The sequence below is a fragment of the Austrofundulus limnaeus genome, unplaced genomic scaffold (assembly GCF_001266775.1).
Source record: "Austrofundulus limnaeus strain Quisiro unplaced genomic scaffold, Austrofundulus_limnaeus-1.0 Scaffold88, whole genome shotgun sequence".
NCBI lineage: Eukaryota > Metazoa > Chordata > Actinopteri > Cyprinodontiformes > Rivulidae > Austrofundulus > Austrofundulus limnaeus.
The window spans coordinates 539,702-562,380 of NW_013952490.1; the positions used below are offsets into that span (position 1 = coordinate 539,702).

At 39.4% G+C, this 22,679-nt stretch overlaps 2 protein-coding genes across 2 annotated transcripts; both read right to left on the reverse strand.

Moving 5' to 3' along the window:
- Positions 1–808: 808 nt before the first annotated feature.
- On the reverse strand, positions 809–13,740 carry dpysl2a (dihydropyrimidinase like 2a). Its single transcript, XM_014012064.1, has 14 exons — positions 13,413–13,740; positions 10,898–10,986; positions 9,451–9,635; positions 9,165–9,329; positions 8,919–8,980; positions 8,706–8,786; positions 5,006–5,074; positions 4,797–4,917; positions 4,557–4,713; positions 4,224–4,365; positions 3,932–4,102; positions 3,133–3,312; positions 2,877–3,057; positions 809–2,785 (listed from the first exon to the last, which is right to left on the reverse strand). The coding sequence occupies exons 1-14, from the start codon at positions 13,452–13,454 to the stop codon at positions 2,694–2,696; spliced, it is 1,737 nt and encodes a 578-aa protein (XP_013867518.1). The 5' UTR covers positions 13,455–13,740; the 3' UTR covers positions 809–2,693.
- A 4,753-nt stretch (positions 13,741–18,493) lies between these two features.
- bnip3la (BCL2 interacting protein 3 like a) lies at positions 18,494–22,066 on the reverse strand. The gene is made up of 6 exons (XM_014012065.1): positions 21,960–22,066; positions 20,798–21,068; positions 20,640–20,721; positions 20,330–20,436; positions 20,093–20,242; positions 18,494–20,015 (listed from the first exon to the last, which is right to left on the reverse strand). The coding sequence occupies exons 1-6, from the start codon at positions 22,048–22,050 to the stop codon at positions 19,967–19,969; spliced, it is 750 nt and encodes a 249-aa protein (XP_013867519.1). The 5' UTR covers positions 22,051–22,066; the 3' UTR covers positions 18,494–19,966.
- Between the last annotated feature and the right edge of the window lie 613 nt (positions 22,067–22,679).

Sequence of the window (22,679 nt, forward strand, 5' to 3'; positions counted from 1 at the left end):
ATTACAAGTTAAAAGGGGCATGGACATTTTTTTTTTTTGTATCGAAAAAATATCGAACCATGAGACTAAAGTATCGAACCGAACCGAATCGTGAATTTTCTGTATCGTTGCACCCCTAATATATACTTATCTCCTACATGCTTAAAAAACAGTTTGTTTTTATGTTTATGAAGTTTAACAAATCTAAACATACTAGGAAAATTAAAAACCCAAGCTGAAGTCTAGGACTCGAGAGGATAAATGGCCTCTACTTGATGGCACCGGACTCAAATGACTTGTATCTTTAAGATTTGCAATCTGCAGATTTCTGAGCAGTAAAGACAGAAAGAAACAAAAGCTAACAGTTACAGCCATACCCCATAAAATAATAGTGAGAAAGCAGGATGTCTCTGATTTGTTTTGAGTGCTCCTGGTTGGCCCATAGCTGCACCATTCATCTATAAAAATCGTTTGCTTTTTCAAAATAAGTTCAAAGATCTATCTGCAACAGGTAAGATATTCATGGATGAGAACCTTTCCACTGAACTCAACTTCAGAAGATCTGAACTGCTGCTTTTACAGTAAACAAAGTAACCAGTACTTCCCTTCCAAACTCCTTTCTGAAAGAAGTAGTGGAACAAAAACCTTACAAACACCAAAACCTTCTTCGCTGAAATCTCTTGAAGTTATACTGTATAATGAACATTCCTTTTATTATATGACTAATAAATAGCCTCATTATAGAAACCACGGGTTCATGTCTGTGTGTCAGTCCCGTTTAATTACAGTTAAAACAAATAAAAAGAAAAAAATGAGTCAGGAACACGAGTTAATTTTTATTAATTTATTCCACTGAAGTCAACACAAAGAAGGTCAAAAGCTGACAGGATCCATGATTCCCTCCAAACTCTGGTATCTTAGAAAAACACACGTTAAGCAAGAATTTCACAGTTGGTGAACGAGGGGCAAACATCACCGTGCTCGACATCACAACTCCACAACCACGTCCAAGAAAGTTCCCCCCGCATGGTAATCACTTCACATTTAGAGATTTGCAGACAACTCCTACACACGACCAGGCAATGATGAGAAATAATCCAGCCAGCGTTTGCTGAGTGGCTCAGTTTCCGACGACTGACAACTTGATGCGGTTTGCTGAATCCAGTGTTAATGACGTTGGGGGTGGTAAATAGAAAGATTAGGGGAACAATATACAGCATCTGGTAAAGTTCATTCACGACACCAACACCAAGAACAGTGGACACATCATCAGCACATTGTGAGTTGTTCCTTATACATACAGAAAAGTTTTCATCAGGTCTCAAAAGATCATCTCTTCGCCTCTTTAACGAGCCTTCATAGATACAGTGTGCTATCAATAAATTACAGGACGGGCAGGCAAATAGTTCAACACATATCCTTAAACATACGAACATATCCGGTACAAAGTTGCAATCTCACATACACATTTACTATTTGGATTGTTACAGGTGCAAAACAGATTTCCGTCTAAATCGGGTGAACGGTGACTCGACTTCAGCTGCTACAAACACGGCGCTTCGGTAACGGCTTTGTGTCTGCTCGTGCGGAGCGAAGGTCAGATAGCACCAGGTGCAGAGAGGTGGTCGTGAAAAAGAAAATAAATAAATAAATAAATTCTCGGCGTCCATCTGCTTGCTAACCGACATACGCTGGTCTGACTCTAGGAAGCTTGTTGCCCTGATAACCCTCCGGAAAAAAACACAAGGATGACGAAACGAGAGCAAACGTTCCCATTTCTTGAACATAAAAATACCATGAGTGAGCCACCTGACACCCCACTCCCCCCCAATCTCAGTGGTTTGACCCTGAAACAACCTCTTTTTTTCCCCCTTCAGTGCAGTTAGTTTTAAAAAAAATGACATCATGAAACACAAACCGTCCATTTATATATATAAAAAAGGGAGAAGTGTAACACAAAAAGGAAGACATGGGTGAACCGCTCCGCTGAGGAGAAAACAAACAAACATCAAATACTGCAAGTAAAACCTGTGAAACACTAAAGAGAAAAAAAGATTCTGCCATTAAATTACTCCAGTTTTCCGATTTTTCATAATCAGTCGTGCAATTTGGTCAAAAACAGTTCAAGAAACAGAGATTTGAGGGCAATCCACATGAAGAACAAGAACTTTTTGTTTATAAACAGAAGGGTAAAAATGATCAATTCAAATTTTTAGGATTTTTTAAAAATCTTTTATCAAATCCCTTCAAAAATGATCCCAATCATCCTGTTTGGCACGATTATTCTCTATAGTTATGATGTGGACTTATTGTTTATTTGTTATTATATCTGGATGTGGACGCCCTCCTGTGGATGGATGTGTTTAAGTAAAATTTTTAAGAAACATGACAATCTAAACTAAGACATGAGGAACAAAAGAAAAGCTTCTCTGCTTCTAATGGGTCCTTGTCAAGCATTCTGATCTGTTTGGAAAACCGTTTAAACGTGTGCAGAAAAAAAATGTAAACAAGCAAGTTTAAGTGAAATATGGTAGGAAAGGTGAAAAACATGAAGTAGTGCCTTGTTGTTGTTTTTGTTTGTTTGTTTTGCATGAGGTGACATGGTGGTAATGTGTAAATCAAAATTAGAAGTGTGGGTGCAGGGTGAGTGGGAGATGTGATGTGACTTTAGTAACCGGCGTCTCCCTGCACCCCAGCTCCATTCAGGAAGCAGCTTAGCCCAGGCTGGTAATGTTAGCTTTTCCACCAGGGGGCGCCACGATGCGCTGGGTCGTGCGACGAGGTACGTTGTCATCAATTTGGGCCCCTTTAAAAATATATAAAAGGATAAAACACAATAGAACCTGAACGCTGAGGTACACCGGCTGCCAAAAATGAAATGTTAATGGGTCACTCACCGGACAGACTGAAGCCAGACTGGTGGAGGTTGCGCACCGGCTGGTGAATGAACTGCTGCTGCTGCTGCTTAGAGGGGGACGTCTTCTCAGAGGACACCGTGGACATCACTTTGGGAGTCACAGTCACCTCACACACCGGCCCGTCGTACTGGCCCCTGGGGACTCCTCGCAGCTCCGTCAGCTGAGCGGACAGTTCAATTCATCAGACAGAAGCTTTAGACAGCGCGCTGGGAGCGCCTGCTGAGTAAAAACCCACCCTGCTGCGAGCCTTTATCCTCTTGTACACGTGATCGGGGAAGGGTTTACGGCAGATGTAGCGTCCACAGCCCTCCATGGTGTGAAGGGTACCGTCTTCCAACACAATCTTGCCCTGGCTGATCACCACCAGAGGAACCCCACGTACCTCAGTCCCCTCAAAGATGTTATACTCCACAGCCTGTGGCAGGAGAACAGGTTTGATGAAACGATAAAAATAAAAGAACTGAGATGCTTTGGTTTGAATTCCACCTTATTGTAGCTACACAAGCCCCTCTTTCAGCCCTTTTTCTGAGGTGTGTCTCAGACCAACTCATTTCGAGACGCTCTTTAAAACCAAACGAGGCACCCCGCCCACCTCCAGCTTCCAGAGCGGTACATTCTAGTTTGAGAGAGGGGTTTACGGCTATATAGCTGCGCAGAAACTTTTTATTTACAGATTAATTAAATGATGTCTGAAAGAGAAGACTTGTACATCCAGCCATTTTGAATTTCAGTTTTGACTTTTTTACAGAGTTTTTTTTTTACAGAGTGATGTTTTTTTGGTGGTTTATGGGGGGGTTTCTTCCAATCGGTTATGTTTTTATTTTTTTTTTCAGTTTCAGTCTGTTTTAAGGGGTCTCCTACCAATCGGTTATGGTTTTTTTCAGTTTCAGGCTGTTTTAAAGTGTTTTGGAGCAGAATAGCGACAACAAAATTTTGACAAATTTGCAAAAACTGTGACATAAAAGTTATGAAAACATAAGAACATACAGAAAACTGAACAGGTCGGCAAATATGACCCAAAATATCTGACTGACCAGGTTGTGGCTCTTAGCTGAGATGATCTTGGTCATATCAGGGTCCCACAACACAAGGTCGGCATCGGACCCCACAGCGATGCGGCCTTTGCGCGGGTACAGGTTGAAAATCTTGGCTGCGTTTGTACTGGTTACCGCCACAAACTGGTTTTCATCCATCTTTCCTGTCACCTATTTAGACAGGACAAAAAGCAAACAAAACAAAAAACAAAACACAATAGCAGATTAACAACGAATTAAGTCAGGTTGTAACATTTGACAAAGTGTTGAAACTATGTCATATAAAGCTCACCACACATTTGTCCCAGATAAGGGTCATCCTCTCCTCAGTGCCGTTGGTGCCCTCTGGAATCATGGTGAAGTTATCTTTGCCTACTGCACGTTGAGAAGTATGGAAAGTGCAGTGAGCACTACCAGTCACCTGCAGGTCCCCACTAGATACGAAAAAAGAAGCAAGAAAAATATTTTACTTATATCTTACATGTTATATCTATGATTTACAGCTGGGGATTTCAGGAAGCATGTGGTGACAAAGACAGATCCAGCTGGGTAAATATGAAATGCAACAACAGATGTCGTGTCGCTGTTTTCCAGCTATCTTTAGGTCCGGGCCCAGACTGCTTACCATGACAGCAGAGAGCTGAGGTAGTCGGGGGTGGTGGGATCAGGGCTGAGCGGTGGAGAGGTGACAAAGGCTGCGGCCTTGGCCCAGTTCTTACTCCAGTAATGGGTACCATCTGTGCCCAGGCTAGCAGATATAGGCTCCCCGTAAACCACGGCACCTACAGCAGCAGACAGGTTGGTGTCAGGCTCGAAACCCAAAAATACCCACAGCACCGACAGTAGAAGAAGTTTATTTTTTTACCCTTTTTCCTAGCAAGAGCAATGATGTCAGCCGCACTCTTACTCATCACCTTCGTAACGTAGAGGGGGCAGTTGGTCTGGTTGGCGATGGTGATGGAGCGGTTGACTGCTTCAGCCTCCACCTGCAAACAAAAACACACATTAGGACATAGGTCACAGGTTTATTTAAAGTCGTGTCTTCTTGTTGAAGAGCAGTGCAGGACCACTTACCTCCTCTGGGCGACTCAACACGTGGCCTTCAGGACCGGTGATCCCAAGCTCTAATATGCGTTTCTGCTCCTTAAACAACCACACAAGAGAATTAAGTGCCCAGTATGCTCCATCTGAGCCAAGGAAATTGTCTCTCATTTAGATTAGATTTATGTTGGTACATTTACAACATTACAATAAAAAAATGAGACTATTTTACAAATACAAATCAATGATTTACCAAAAAAGGAGGAGTAGGCTGAAGCCAAGGCTTATACTTGCCTACTTACCTTCATTAAATTCTCTCACTCTACAAAATAGAAACATCTACTGTCCCTATACAAACCTATATATACAGTGGGGTGCGAAAGTTTGGGCAGCCTTATTAATTTTCCTGATTTACCTTTATAAATCATTGATTGTTTGGATAAAAAACATCAGTAAAACATATAGAGGACAAACACAGTGATATTTGAGAAGTGAAATGAAGTTTATATAATTTTTCAGAAACTGTGCAATAATTGGTTAAACAAAATTAGGCAGGTGCATACAGTAAGTTTGGGCACCATAAAAAAAACCTTAACTCAATATTTAGTAGCTCCTCCTTTCACATAAATAACAGCCTCTAAACACTTCCCATAGCTTCTAATGAGAGTCTGGATTGTGGCTGAAGGTATTTTAGACCAGTGTTTCCCAAAGTTGGGGTCGGGACCCAAAGTGGGGTCCCGAAACATCAAGGTGGGGTCCTGAAAAAAGTTTCTGAATTAATGACATTTTTGCCTTAGTTGTTACAAATGAGTGAGGTTAGTTTATTTAAAATAGATAAGTGTAGTATAAAAATATTTTTACAATGCCCATGTTTTGTTGACCTGATATAAATGTTTATCATCCAAAAATAGTTGGGGGCACAGGTCTCTGCTGCTGTTATTTTGTGGGTCAAAAGCTGAAAAGTTTGGGAACTACTGTTTTAAACCATTCTTCTTTACAAAACATCTCTAGTTCATTCAGGTTTGATGGTTTCTGAGAATGGACAGATCTCTTTAAGTGACACCACAGATTTTCAATAATATTCAGGTCTGGGGACTGAGATGGCCATTCCAGAACGTTGTACTTGTTCCTCWGCATGAAGGCCTCAGTAGATTTTGAGCAGTGTTTAGGGTGGTTGTCTTGTTGGAAGATGCAGCCCCGGCTTCAGCAGCTTCAGCTTTGTCACTGATTCCTGGACATTGGTCTCCAGAATCTGCTGATATTGRYTRGAATCCATGCGTCCCTCAACTTTAACAAGATTCCCAGTCCCTGTACTGGCCACACAGCCCCACAGCATGATGGAACCACCACCAAATTTCACTGTAGGTAGCAGGTGTTTTTCTTGGAGTGCTGTATTATTTTTCCTCCATGCAGAACGGCCCTTGTTCTGCCCAAATAACTCTATTTTAGTTTCATCAGTCCACAGCACCTTATTCCAAAATGAAGCTGGCTTATCCAAATGTGCTTTAGCATACCTCAATCAGCTCTGTTTGTGATGTGGGTGGAGAAAAGGCTTCCTCTGCATCACTCTCCCATACAGCATCTCCTTGTGTAAAGTGTGCTGAATAGTTGAACGATGCACAGTGACTCCATCAGCAGCAAGATGATGYTGTAGGTCTTTGGTGCTGGTCTGTGGGTTGACTCTGACTGTTCTCAACGTCCTTCACTTCTGTTTATTGGAGATTTGTCTTGTTCTGCCACTTGGAGCCTACACTTGAACTTTGCCTGTGGTCCTCCATTTTTTCACAGTTTCTCACAGTGGAGACTGAAAGCTGAAATCTCTGATAGCTTTCTGTATCCTTCCCCTAAACCATGATGGTGAACAGTCTTTGTTTTCAGCTCATTTGAAAGTTGTTTTCAGACTCCCATGCTGCCACTCTTCAGAGAAGATGCAAAGAGGAGAAAAACTTACAATTGCCCCCCTTAAATACACTTTCTCATTATTGGAGTCACCTGTGTATGGAGGTCAAGGGTCACTGAACTTACCAAACCAAATTTAAGTTCCAATAATTAGTTCTAAAGGTTTTGAAATCAATAAAATGACAACAGTGCCTAAATTTATTTACCTGCCTAATTTTATTTAACCAATTATTGCAGTTTCTGTAAATCATATAAACTTCATTTCACATCTCAAATGTCACTGTGTTTGTCCCCTATATGATATACTGTATTTAACTGGTATTTTTTATCCAAACAATCAATGATTTATAAAGGTAAATCAGGAAAATTAACAAGGCTGCCCAAACTTTCGCACCCCACTGTACCTTAAATATACATGTGTATACATATACACACATTCATACATTATATGCATACATTGTTATAAAATATTAGATGGGATCTGATGGAACCTTTGCATCAGTCATTCTGTTTTTAGCTTCAGTTTCTGTTATTTCTATTTACACTGTATAGATGCTAAAGAATGCTCATTGTTTTCTGAGTTCATCCAGAGTGTTTATACTTATTTTTTCCTTGTGTGTTCTAATATTCTTCCTTCATACTTTATCTCTAATTCTTACTTGAACGGTTGCAGCTGTAATAATTACAATTTCCCCCCAGGGATCATTAAAGTATTCTGATTCTGATTCTGAAAATACAAATCTAAATCTATGTAACAATATAAGCTTTTATAATGTTACATTTTAAGGCTCTATTAAAGCTCACCAAAAAAGCACATAATTTGAGATCACCATTCAACTCGTCATAATTTCACACCGATAACTGAAACACATCTAGATTTTATTTTACTTTTCTCTTTAGCGTGTTCAAAGATTAACAAACCTCGTAAATTATATTCACTCTCTCTTAACTTAAACCATTTCTGAATTCCAGAAGGAAGACTTTTATTCAACGCTTTATATGTTATTTCTAGTATTTTTAATAAAAATACATAACATAAAAATGTATACATAAAATCTTTTTATGTATACAATGTCCTGACATTTTAAAGTGTTACTTTGAATAAAAGGTTTATTAGTTGGTTTATGATATCCCACTTTATTAATAAACCTAATAGATGTTTTTTGTAACTTAATATTAAGGTTGGGCAATATTGGCAAGAAAATTAATCACGATTAATTGTGGTATTTATCCGATAACGATTAATTTGACGATTAATCCCCTGGAGTCCCTGGACTTCCTTATTTCGTAGTCACATGACCAATTTAGTGGGAAGGATTTGATCTTTCTAAAAAATTGTTTCAAATTGTGAGAAAATTACAGATTTCAGGCTATACATCAAATTTTAAATTGTGTTGATAGATAAATAAATTACAGAATTTTTTTTTAAGTTCATCATATTTGAAGCGGAGAGGAGCACCAAGCAGATTGACCGGAGTAATCCCCAGTCAGTCTACCTGGTGGCATTTATCATATTAATCGTCAAGTGCCAAAAAGAAATCGATTAATGTTTTTCTGACGATTAATTGCAGATGATACGATTATGCCCAACCCTACTTAATATGTTAATTTTGTCGCAGTTGCCTGATGAAACTGCATCATTTTGTTCGCAGCTTCGAGTCTTCCACTTCTTCTTGTCACAACCTCCTGTGAGAACTTTTCACCCTCTTCTTGCACAAGAAAGTGCATCTCAGGAGCAACAAAAGGTGTGTGCAACAACAACCATCAAACAACCACACAGTACCAAACAGAAACAAATCCCTACGACTCAAACCAAAACGTGTCGTTTTCTTACCTCTGCAACAATGTCTCCGTTCTCAGCATGGACCTGAGCAATGGCTCCAAGATCTCTGACCACGCTGAACACCTCGTAGATCTGCGAGGACAGAGACGCACACCAGTCAGCAGGTAGAGCGGGTGTCTGAAGCAAACACACCTCTCAGCCAATAAGCCTGCGACAAACAAATCAGCAAAGATCCCACTGAAGCGGAGCACAAGCCGAGCATACCTGAGAGTCAGAAAGTTGGAAAGCATCCTTATAAGCCAAATAGACCAGGAAAGAGTTGACACCTGAAGACAGAAAGAGAAAGCAGCCAAAAGGTGGAAGCAAAGGTGGGGGAAAAACAGAAGAAAAGTGAAGCAAACATAGAAATATATAGAGATTTTTTTTTTATCCCTGCAAGTGTTGAGCCGTTTCCTCGTGCAAAACCAAAGAAACAGCAGAAGTTTTTAGCTGCCAGAGTTGCCTACGAACCATGATCCTTCACCAGCGCTTCCATGTCCTCCTGCAAGCCTCTGTGCCACTCCACGATGTCCACGTGCAAGGAATAATCGCAGCAGGACTTGCCATCGGCCCACTCCCTCCACTGTTTGAAAGCAGCGACCAGGCCGACACCAGGCTCCGGCACCACGTGATCAACTACAGAAAATAAAAACACAAGTTTGTTTCTGCTGAATGAAATACCACACTCAGCTGCACGAACTTGGCTGTGATGCCAACAACGATGGTGAACAGGCTGAAGCACAAACGCTGCCCTCACTGATCATGGTTGTGCCCCCAGCCAGAGCAGCCCGGGTGCCCTGGTAGAAGTCGTCCGCTGCCACCATGCCTCGGTCGGGCATCTGGAATCGGGTGTGCACGTCGATCCCCCCGGGCATCACCATGCGTCCGTGAGCCTCGATGATCTTCACGCCGCCTGGAACAATGAGGTTGTCTCCAATTTGCCTGAAGGAAACCAAAACATGATAGGTGCATAAAAACAAAATGAATGGCAGAAACTTAATACACATTAAATGGAAAACAATAAATAAACAAACTAGGGGTGCACGATAGTTATCGGCCCGATATCAGGGAATTATGACGTCATACTTATCAGTCCAATATCATAACAAACAGAACCAATAATATATGTACATGTTTACCAGCGTGGTGATGAGAATGCATGTTTATTTTTATCCGTTTGACCATCCGACACGACCTGAGCAACGTTCAAGTTGCGTCAGAATAAACGACTTTCTAACTAGAAAAATAATTTGAATACTCCGTGTTGAAAAAAAACCCAGTCATTTTAAGAATTATTATTATTTTACCAATTAACCCTGTATGTTACACACAAGCTTTATAATTATAAACATCGGAACAACTACCGTACTCCCAATTTGAGAGCAAGTAACATCCGTTACCTCCTGAATGCAGCACAAAGTCCGTCTGCTAAAATGCTAACAACAAGTTAGTGTTCAAGAACTCATCGGGACTTAAGTCATTGCTGAAACTTTTGACAACTCCAATAAAATTGCCAGAGAGGACGCAGATCTCAAGCACTTTAACGATGGAAATGATGACAACCAATCATTCACCCTCGTTAAAGACCGAAGCTTTTATCACCTTGTTAACCATGGTTTGTCATACCAAGCTGCTGCTCTCTGTGTGTGTTCCTTTAAGTATGATGCAGTCGTAATGCATTCAGACTTTGATTGACAGGTTATCATTTCTGCACTATTATCTCAGAAGCCCTGTTTCAGGTAGAAAAATGTTTTAAATCATATATTAATAACAATAAAACAAATGTAATTTGAATCTAACTAGTGTTAGTGCAATATCTGTTTTGAACTTGTGGAATGACTTTTTCTCTTTTGTTTAAATCTGAGATCAGTGTTAAAGGTCTTTTAATAATTAATGTGCCTTATTTTAAAAAAATGGCCATTTGAGAAATTGTTCTGTTTGATATACTATAAGAAATGTTTGTTTGCTAAGAGTTTATTTCAAATGGTATAATTTACAGTGTCTCTTGGCTTTGGTGTTTATTTATGTTATGATCTTACCCATTTTTGACTAGTCTTATCTCTTGGCATGTTATCGGTTATTATCGGTTATCGGCCATTAGAAGGAGAAAGTTATCGGTTCTTAAAATGAGTTATTGCGCATCCCTAAAACAAACAAACAAATAAATAAATAAGCAGCTTTGTTCATTTTCAATCAGGACTTACTTGATGACTCCATCTTCCATGTAAATATCTGCCATGAAGGACTGATCATCGTTTACTATCTTCGCTCCTTTGATGAGGAGACGGTCACTCTGAAAAGACATTTAACAATTGTTAATTTAAAATATTTACTTTTAGCAAGTATTATACGTTAACAGTAAATACAAATTTTAAAGAAACCCTCTTTGATTTTTACATAAAAACAACGGACATTTGTGACTTATTTGCGTATTTTCCAAGTTTGGTGAAAAAACCCTCTACAACCTTTCCATCGTGTCAGGAAACACCCACTTAAGATTACCCAAGTGCTCATTAATTTAGTCTATGCTCATCCTATGAAAACAATAATTAGGATTACGCTGCACGACTCGTCGCTCATAAAACATCACTTGAAAGGGAAGCAGGTTTTGATTAAAACCCTTACATAAAAGCACCGAGTCTAGAGCGGCACAATTAGCTCCTCCTGAATGAGATGAAACGACAGCGAACCAGGATGGCCTACTTCTACTCCAGGCTTTTCTGCACCCTCTACGGAAAGCACAGCGAGCTAATGAGAACCAAAGATGTACAGTACACTGAAAGCCTCCCAACGAGAAATAATCAGATTTAAGAGTTGAATGTTTGTGGAATTTCAAGTGCCAAGCAGCACAGCCTGGACTCTGAGTGGAACGAGGAGCTGTTGAACGCATCAAAATACACGCAGAGGCAGGTTGTTGAAGGAACACAATTGAATACAACAGACGTAACAAATTCTTTCTTTGTGACAATAAATGGCAAAAACAATGCTTTAAAGTAATATTTGATTTCCCGGTACTTTCGATATTTTAAATTTGTCATATTATGAGACGTTTTGCAGAGTAAAAACACCTGCCTGTATAAAAAACACAACACAAAGGTGAAAATAAAATAAAGAATGTAATATATTCTCTCGTAAAGTATTATTAATATGTCATAAAGTGACAGAGTTATTAGCACAGAATTTTACACACTACAGCTGTACTAAAAGACTGAGGCCAACAAACTGATGAATTTTAAATTAAAAAAACAAATATACTGCATACAATTTCTGCTGTAGCAACATGACAATGTTACTTAAAGGCTAAACTTAATTCTATTATTATTGCTACAGTTGATAATGTCACATAGTAATATACTGTTTCTGTGGATTGATGAATGTATGTGCTGCTGCTATTACACCTGAATTTCCCCAAGCGGGACAATGAAGGCTGTTTCTATTCTATTCTATTCTATTCTATTCTATTCTATTCTATTCTATTCTATTCTATTCTATTCTATTCTAACTTGGCGTCTTGTTGAAAGCTTTGCAGAGTGATTTACTGTTCTGGACCAATACCAGGGTCTGTGGAAGATAGGGCTGCCACGATTAATCGATTAATCGACGACTAATCGATTGTTAAAATAATCGATGACTAATTTAATAATCGATTAATCGTTTTCTTTTTTTGTTCTTTACTTTGTTTTTCTCTCCAAACTGCTTTGACACGTTCCACTGCCACATCTGCCTTTCTGTCCTTGACACACATGCACAGTAGTGGTAACTGGGGTAGGCCGTGGACGTCACAAGACATTATACAGACAGGCTCTGGTATCATGGCTACTCTGCAACGGAGCTCAAAAGTGTGGGATCATTTTAAGAAAATGAAAGAGAAACCTGTGCAATATCTGCAGAGCAGAACTTGTCTTCCACAGCAATTATTTTTAGTTAGCATATAGCTAAAATCTAACGATGGTTGTATAATAGCAGCTGCATTCTGACGTGATAAGCTCTATGTTTTATATTCAATTAACATATGATTCGATTAGTCGACTAATCGAATAAATAATTGGTGATTAATCGATTATTAAAATAATCGTTTGTGGCAGCCCTAGTGGAAGAGTCTGAAGGCCTGGAGGGGTGGGAGGGTCTCTGAGATGTCGTTAAGTCAATTAAATTCAAATCAATTCAAAAAGACTTTATTGGTCCCAAAGGGGGTAATTACAGTTGTTACAGTATAATTGCATGTTTATAACCCTGACCAGAAGGTGACCTGACAAACCTGAATGATCTGGGTTCAACCCTCACTACATGACATTAACAAGTGAACACTCAACAGCCCCATTGAGGGGTATAACTTCTCTATTAACCACGTCAAATCAAACCCTACTGAGGCAGTGAGGAGAGCAGACATAAAACAGATGTCAGATGATGACAGGAAGTTGATGAGAGGATGCTAATGAAGAAATACAGAGAGAGGCGATGCAGCTACACAAGTTATCAGTGTGTTTTAAAAAGGGGAACATACCAAAGCTCTATGTGATGAAAAGAGCAAGAGCTTGCTAATGGATGTATTTACAGTTTATCCCTATTTTTAGCTTCTGAGGCGGAAGTGCTGTTGAATGAGAAGATAACGGCGGCTAAGCGATGTAGCTTTTTTTGATCTAATCCTGGTGCGCGCCGCAATTTCAAAATATATCCACCAGTGAGGGACAGAAAATATCACATTGACTCGATACTCACTGTAATTCGTGGGATGTTCTTCTTTCCTTGATAACCAGACATTTTTGACGCTCAGCGGTCCCCCTGCCTCTCGGCTAACGCTAGCTTATGAAAGGATGGATGGATGCTCTGTTGGCCAGTCGACGCCCCGGCGGCTGAATACAAATCGGTTTCTGTCCGTTTCTAACAACGGGAAATGTGTGTTTTCACAGTGAAACTGAATAACTGGTGCAAATCGAGTTGTGTCTTTGCACTGCTACCCCTGGATTTAATGACAGAACGGGTCCCTGAAGACCAGACAACAATCAAGAAGACAGGGGCCACAAAGAGGGACGGCGCATGCGCACTGCCCCGCCCTGCTCATCTAGATCCATGGTAAACAGGAGGACCTTCACCCACTAATATTACAAAACCTACACTCACTACAAATACAAATACAAATACAAATACAAATACATACATACATACATACATACATACATACATACATACATACATACATACATACATACATACATACATACNCATACATACATACATACATACATACATACATACATACATACATACATACATACATACATACATACATACATACATACATAAAATACAAGTGAGGTATAGTGAAGCACTGAGAAATAAAGCATTTAAAATATTTTTAAAATAATCAAGTCTATCAAACCCTAATTGAGTATAGAAGAAAACAAGCTACGGTAAAGTTGTTAAAAACACAAAAAACAACATTGGAGCAACTTTTGTAACACTATAGAGAAAGAAACCAAGACTGAAAGCATTTGGAAAGTAATTAAAAGAATGGTATTAAAAATATTATGGATTTCCAATATTTAACACAGATAACACAAATATAATAAAAGATTAGGAAAAATCTGAAATACTAGCAAAAGCATTTAGTCAAATTCATAGCTCGAGAAACAGTGAAGAGGGAAGGAAAAGCAGGGAATTAACAAAACTTGAATATAATGAGAGAATATTGAAGGAACAAAATATCTAAACCATAAAAAAGAACTAAATAAAACACTCTGGAAAACCAAAAATACAGCACCTGGTCAAGATCAGATTTTGTATACAATGATAGAACCTCAATAAATCATCCAAAGAATACTAACATTTTATAATAAAGTCTGGTAGGTGGGGGAACTACCAGAGCTGGAAAGAACCAGTAATACAGTAACACCAAAACTGGAAAATTATAGACCTACAGACCCAATAGCCCTGACATCAAATATTTGTAAAATAATGTAAAAATCGATTGATAGAATAATATATTATTTAAACAGTAAAGAATACTGTATTTATCCAGGTATCAAAAAGATTTTTGAAAAGGGAGAAATACTAACAATCCGACACTATGTCTAAAGCATGAAATCAGGAAAATGTAGGTATATAAAGAAAGTGTGGTTGTGGTATTTTTTTATATCGAAAAATCATATGTTTTGGGTAGAAGGTTTAAACTACAACTAATAGGAATTCACGGAAAATGTTTACATGTAATACAAACCTTTTTTATTGAACAGAACAATACAGGTGAAAAAGTCAAAAACTGTCAAGAAAATATCAAACAGACCACCTAAAGGGAGCATTATCAGTCCAATATTATTCTCTATCATGATAAATGACATATTTAATGACACTGGAAGTGCGATGGGTTGTTCATTATTTGCAGACAGTGGAGCTGTATGGAAAAGAGGCCGAAATGTACAATTTATCATTAAGAAAATACAAACTGTTATTTATGAAACAGACAAATGTACATTCAAGTGGGGATTTAAGTTCTCAGTCGAAAAAAAAGTTATTATGGTTTTTACATAGAAAAAAAATAAGAAATAAAATATAAAATATATAATCTCAAGTTGGAAATATGAACAAGAAAGAAGATTTATGATGAGACAATTTGGAAATATTAAGGAAAAGGTTAACATAATGAACAAACTGCAAAGGAAGTTGTGAAGCAAACATATACAAATTATAATAAGATTTTTTTGGGGGGGGGGAATTGTTTGAGTTTACAGTAGAACACACATAATTACATTATCTCGAACCACACTCCATACTAGGTGGCGGTAATGCACTCGTTCAGTTTCTAGCCAACCGGCCACCATTAAACTCCACAAGAAGAAGAAGATGAAGATAATCTGCTGCTGTTGCAGAGAGCATCAGAATGGGAAAGAAGTGACTTTGAACGAGGCATGGTTGTTGGTGCCAGACGGGCTGGTCTGAGTGTCAGAGGAGAATGGCCAGACTGGTTCAAGCTGATAGAACGGCAACCAAATAACCACTTGTTACAATCGAGGACTGCAGAAGAACATCTCTGAACGCACAACACGTTGAACATTGAGGCAGTTGGGCTACAGCAGCAGAAGACCTCACCGGGTGCCACTCCTGGCAGCTGATAACAAGAAATTGAGGCTACAATTCACACAGGCTCACCAAAACTGGACAATAGAAGATTGGTAAAACCTTTCATGGTCTAATGAGTCTCGATTTCTGCTGCGACATTCGGATGGTAGGGTCAGAATTTGGCATCAGCAACATGAAAGCATGGATCCATCCTGCCTTGTATCAACGGTTCGGGCTGGTGGTGCAATGGTGTGGGGGATATTTTCCTGTCACACTTTGGGTCCATTAGTACCAACTGAGGATCATGCCAATGCCACAGCCTACCTGAGTATTGTTGCTGACCATGTCCATCCCTTCATGACCACAGTGTACCATCTTCTGATGGCTACTTCCAGCAGGATAACATGCCATGTCATGAAGTGCAAATCAACTCAGACTGGTTTCTTGAACATGACAATGAGTTCACTGTACTCAAATGGCCTCCACAGTCATCAGATCTTAATCCAATAGAACATCTTTGGGATGTGGTGGAACAGGAGATCCACATCAAGGATGTACAGCCAACAAATCTGTAGCAACTGCATGATGTTATCATGTTAATATGGACCAGACTCTCTGAATGTTTCCAGTACCTTGTTGAATCTATACCACAAAGGATAAAGGCAGTTCTGAAGGCAAATGGGGGTCCAACACAGTACTAGCAATGTGCACCTAACAAAGTGGCTGGTGCCTTTAATATACAGTACAGACCAAAATTTTGGACGCACCTTCTCATTCAAAGAATTTTCTTTATTTTCATGACTATGAAAATTGTAGATTCACACTGAAGGCATCGAAACTATGAATTAACACGTGGAATTATATATTTAACAAAAAAAAAAGTGAAACACTGAAAATATGCCATATTCTAGGTTCTTCAAAGTAGCTACCTTTTGCTTTAATTACTGCTTCACAAACTCTTGGCGTTCTCTTGATGAGCTTCAAGAGGTAGTCACTTGAAATGGTTTTCACTTCACATATGTGCCCTATCAGGTTTAATGTGGGATTTCTTGCTAGTTGTGTTGTGCAGAAGGTGGATACAGTACACAGCTGATAGTCCTACCGAATAGACTGTTAGAATGTGTATTATGGCAAGACAAAAGCAGCTAAGTAAAGAAAAACGAGTGGCCATCATTACTGTAAGAAATGAAGGTCAGTCAGTCCGAAAAATAGGGAAAACTTTAAAAGTGTCCCAAGTGCAGTCGCAAAAACCATCAAGCGCTACAAAGAAACTGGCTCACATGAGGACCGGCACAGGAAAGGAAGACCAAGAGTCACTTCTGCTGGGGACAATAAATTCATCCGAGTCACCAGCCTCAGAAATGACAGGTTAACAGCAGCTCAGATTAGAGAACAGGTCAATGCCACAAAGAGTTCTAGCAGCAGACACATCTCTAGAACAACTGTTAAGAGAAGACTGTGAATCAGGCCTTCATGGTAAAATAGCTGAAACCACTGCTAAGGACAGGCAACAAACAGAAGAGACTTGTTTGGGTTAAAGAACACAAGGAATGGACATTAGACCAGTGGAAATCTGTGCTTTGGTCTGATTAGTCCAAATTTGAGATCTTTGTTCCAACCACTGTGTCTTTGTGCGATGCAGAAAAGGTGAACGGATGGACTCTTCATGCCTGGTTCCCAGCGTGAAGCATGGGGGAGGAGGTGTGATGGTGTGGGGGAGCTTTGCTGGTGACACTGTTGGGGATTTATTCAAAACTGAAGGCATACTGAACCAGCATATCTACCACAGCATCTTGCAGTGGCATGCTATTCCATCTGGTTTGCATTTAGTTGGACCATCATTTATTTTTCAACAGGACAATGACCCCAAACACACCTCCAGGCTGTGTAAGGGCTATTTGACCAAGGAGAGTGATGGGGCGCTGCGCCAGATGACTTGGCCTCCACAGTCACCGGACCTGAACCCAATCAAGATGGTTTGGGGTGAGCTGGACCACAGAGTTAAGGCAAAAGAGCCAACAAGTGCTAAGGAAAAAAATTGTATAGGTCCTCTGGACTACCTATACAATTTTTTTCCTTTTGATTTTTTTACCTGGATTACTGAGATGCATCAGGACAACAAGTGCTAAGCATCACTGGAAACTCCTTAAAGACTGTTGGAAGACCATTTCAGCTGACTACCTCTTGAAGCTCATCAAGAGAATGCCAAGAATATCTTGGTATTGCAGATCTGTATGTTGGTGTTAGCCAGGCCGGCCTCTCATGACTGCAGTTTGTTGTTCTGAGGTCCAGGTTGGTCTTTTCAGCTGTAGCTCCTACACTGTGGAACAAGCTGACATATCAAACAGCTTCTTGATGTTTTTAGGTTTAATCTTAAAACACATTTGTACTCACTGGCCTTTAATACAGCATTTAAATGATATTTAAGGATCATTGTAAAAGTTTTTATTTTATGTCTTATCAAGTTTTTAAGTCTTTTGTGTTTGATTTAGCTTTTTTTTACTATTGTTTTTTTGCGCAGCATTGTGGCCCAATGAGTTATTTGTAAATGTGGTAAATCACTACACAATACTTCACTTCTGACATATCCTGAGTGTTTTCTGATTTATATTATTTCCTGCTTTGTGGTTGTTTACAGACACAAATATTTATTTCTATCTTTCTTACATCATGCTTAGAATGAGAAAGATGCACTTTGCATTCAGGTCCGTTTAAAACATAAAGATATATTTGAAGATTTAAGCCATTGTTGTATAGAATCTTTTTTATACTGTATATATGGTTAGAATGCAGTTTATCTACAAACAGCTTGGAAGGAGTTATGCAATCAGCATTAATATACAGAAAAAAGCATGCATCTTCCTCCAGATGTCTATAGTTTTATGCCGGATGCTTCACAGACATATCCACATGATTCAACTTTTAACATGTGAGACTAATGTACAGTGAAATCTACAAGAGAGTCAGTCGACACTTTTCAAAAGAAGCCCTGGAAATACTTGAATCTGTGGTGGTAATTTCTGCCACTGAGCAACAGCAAAAACACATTAGTTACACTGCCACAGCATCAAGGTACAATATGCATTAATACCACTGTAATAACAAAAAGATACAACGTGAGACAGGGCGGATCACAGCTTCAATTATTCTTCACATGTGCATTTTTTAAAATACCTAAACATGAAAAGAAACAACAACAACAACAACAACAAAAAAGCCTAAGATAAATCACTAATGTGCGGTAGTGAAAGAAATAATTTGGCACTTGGCTGCTGCTGTTATTTTTTACATTTAACAACAGGATATGTAGGTGCATAAAAATAGCATATGGCCTGGTTTACTGCCTTCCGCTCTAGGTTCCACTATCATAAACTACTCCAATAACTTTAGAGTCAAAATTTTTGAAGCTATGCAACTGATTGTTTAAGGGTCAGTGTATCGATTGTATCTGTGTATCATTCGTTCTTTATCCATTTTGTGTTTTTGATCTGAGCATAAAAACGAAATATGAAAAAACAGACGGTTTTTCGTTTTTGGTTTTAAAAAATAAAAAGAAACACAAAATAACCAGTCACTTTTTCATTATTTGACTTTTGATTAGCAACTGAAAATAGAAAGAACAAATGATACACAGATTCAAAAGATACACTGACCTTTAAGCTTTCCAACCTTCAGAAAATAAAGCTTTTATCAGAAGTCCTCTGGGGTCGACGTGATCCAACTCCTACCCTCAAAAAATGTGCAGAATTTTCAAACGGGCTCTCAAGGTGCAGCATTATTCAGTATCTGAAATGTTAATGACAAAAATCTGGAAGAACAACAACAAAAAAAAGTATTTTTGTTCACCATAGTCAGATAGTTTGTGCTGTAGTTAAAGCTCACAATATTTATCTGCACGTTCAGCTTTTGTTTAGCTCGTTGGGGGAAAAAAAAAGACCATATCAGTGACTTTATCTTGAAACGACCTGCCATCGAGTCCAGGTGGTGTATTTTTCGACTCAGATTCAAGTCGGTAACTGTGTGTAAAATAATCCGGACACCCCCCTGTGAGTACGACTACAACTACAATGTGACACCAGTCAACACTGATTGGAGGAGAAGTGTGGGGCGTACGACAGATGCAGACAGTGAGAAAGCGCGACTACAGGAGGAGGAAGAGGTTGGATGTTAGGCTTGGAGGAGGCAGGAGGACATCCAGGCACTGCTTCAGTTTGGGTTCAGTAGGAGCTGGTGGAGGCTGCGGCGATTCGCTTACCAATGTACACCCTGTGGAGAAGAAAAGCCAAGAATAAAGTTCAACCGATTGACAAAAGCAAATCAGACAAAGAAGAGTTTCATCTTACCCGAGGCCGAGAGCCAGGATGTGAGAGATGAGCAGGGATGGGATGAACACTTTGAGGAATTCGGCTGAGAAGATGCCTCCTTTCTTCATGACTCCACTCTTTCTCATACTCAGGGATCCTGAGCGTCGAGGGTGCCTAAAGTGGAACTCCCTAAAAAGAAATAATCACACAACCGTTTATATATACATTTTTAAAACTGAAGACTGGATGATTCTGTGGAGGTAGATGTCTCCTTACTTCGGTGGAACATTTTCAGGTCTACTGGACCAGTCGGCAACCCAGTCTACTTCTTTGTTCATCAGGATGTCGTCTTCTTTGTCTTTCTCTGCGCTGTCGTCCTCTGACTGAAAACACGAAGGTTAAAAGAGGTTATAAAGTTTGAAATCAACAGAGGGATATCATTTTTGTGTTTTGAAAGTAACAAAATAAAAGTAAAAGTTGCAATAAAAAATACTTGATAAAATTACAAATCCTCAATGCTCACGTACTGTAATGAAGTAAATGATATATGCCTCTGTAAATCAAAGTTATAAATAGGCATCTTTACCTGACTGTCTCTTGGGCTGGACATCTCTACATCAAACATGATCTGTCCTTCATCCTGTCCTGGACTTGGAGGCCTGTGAGGACTGTCAGCGTGTTTGTGTTAAAACCAAACTATAACTCAATAATAATCCATTACTGAACGCTCATTAAGGCCTCTACCTTTCACATGATGAGTTACTTGGGCTGGACTCGTGCTGTGCATCCAGAAGGATCTTTTCCATGTCCCCGTTGTGGATAGAAGAGGTGGACGGCACATGCTCCAAACCTCCAATCAGGGTTTCGTCACTTTCGGCCACGTCTAAGGTCTGGACACTTTGACTCATGCCTGCATTTGCATTTATTTGGTCTGCAGCAGCCGGAGCCATTAGCAGGTCTGTCTGAGCACCCTGTGCCTCTGTGTTTCCATTCAGCTCCAGCTCTACCCAGGAGCCTTGGCAACGGAACAACACAGAGTGGCAGAAAGAGGAGAAATTAGATGTGTTTGAAAAGCTGACAAGCTGACTCCATGACTTTTTAAAAGCAGGCCTACACCAGTTCAGAGCATGGATGTCTTTGTGCCACTGCCCCACAAACAAAGTTATGTAAGCTCTTAAAACCTGCAGAGCTCTTGAAAAATAAACCGTGGACATTGTGACAGCCAAGGGACGCCCCTTATTTGTTTGGACAATAAAACGTCATTTCCGTGGTTTAAGGCCGGGCATTAAGGTGGATCGACAGTAAATGATCTGCCATCCCTGTTGGTCTCTTGCATAACTGTGGCGTGCAGCGTGAGCCAGCCTGCCCTGTTACAAACCAACCTCAACACGTCCCAACACTCAAAGGCTTAACGACTCGATGCTAAAAGGAGGATTTAATATTTTTCAGACGCTACACCACACTTATTTACTTTTTTGGGAATTTGCAAAGAGAGTTAATTCCCTTTTGAACCTATATATAACTATTTCACATGATAAATTCCAACTACAGCGCACTCTATTTGAAGAAATTTGTGACGCAATCTCCAATGGTGGAATAATATATAAAAATTGCGTCGCATTTTGTCCCAAACTTGTTTTCATTTTGGCTATAGCTCCCTCAACCCAAAATCACTATCGTGATTGGCTGTTGAAGCGTCAATCAAAGATTTATCGCGAAGCGATTGGTCGTTTTATGGTGACGTAGAACAATATAGTCCCCACCCTGACCAGAAGAGGAGGAAATTCCATCTCCAGTTCAACTTTTTAAATAAAACGATAATTTGAGCCATGTCAACATTCCTGAACAACATTATTGATGTAACATTAACAGCGTAGTGCATATTCTAGCTGGTGACACGACGTACCTTGAAGCCCAGGCTCTTCGTTATTGTTTTGAGGAGCTGAAGCGGTGGACATGTTGACAACAGTTCCAGCGTTCAATATGGATGTGCGCATGCGCAGAGACAAAAACAGGAGCAGCGATGGACTTCTCCAAGAAATACATCTTTAAAAGTCTTTTTCCCTTCTTTTCTTAAATGTAAATAAGAACAGAAGAAATAAAAGTGGTGGTGGAGTCGCTCTACTTGTTAATAAAGAAATAAAATGTAAAATNATATAAAATCAAACATTTATCAAACGTTCACGAAGATTTTCAAAGTTAAATCTCTTAATAAAACCTAAAAACCCAAAAATATTCTTTAGTTTGTTCAGAGACAAACTGTTGTAAAAACACACGGCTGATTTTAGTGATTTAAAAAACATTTTATTTTGACAGAGCTTCATTCAGAACTGTAACCTGATGGATGAAGTGCAGAAAAACTCAATGTTTTCAACTATTACTGATTTGTGAAACTAAAAACAAGCTCAATAAGCACGTTAGGGTTGTGTTTTTCCCAGCTCCCCTGAAGGCATCACGCTCACCTGTGTGCCTGTCACCTGACTGCGCCTTCTCCCTGACCCTGCTCGGCTCCTGTAGCTGTGAAGGCCACGGTTTGTTTGCTGTTTTTATCAACATTTTAAAGATGCTTTTACTTTGAAAGGAGAAACAAAGGCCTTCACGCGCCGGACCTCGTTAAACAAACACG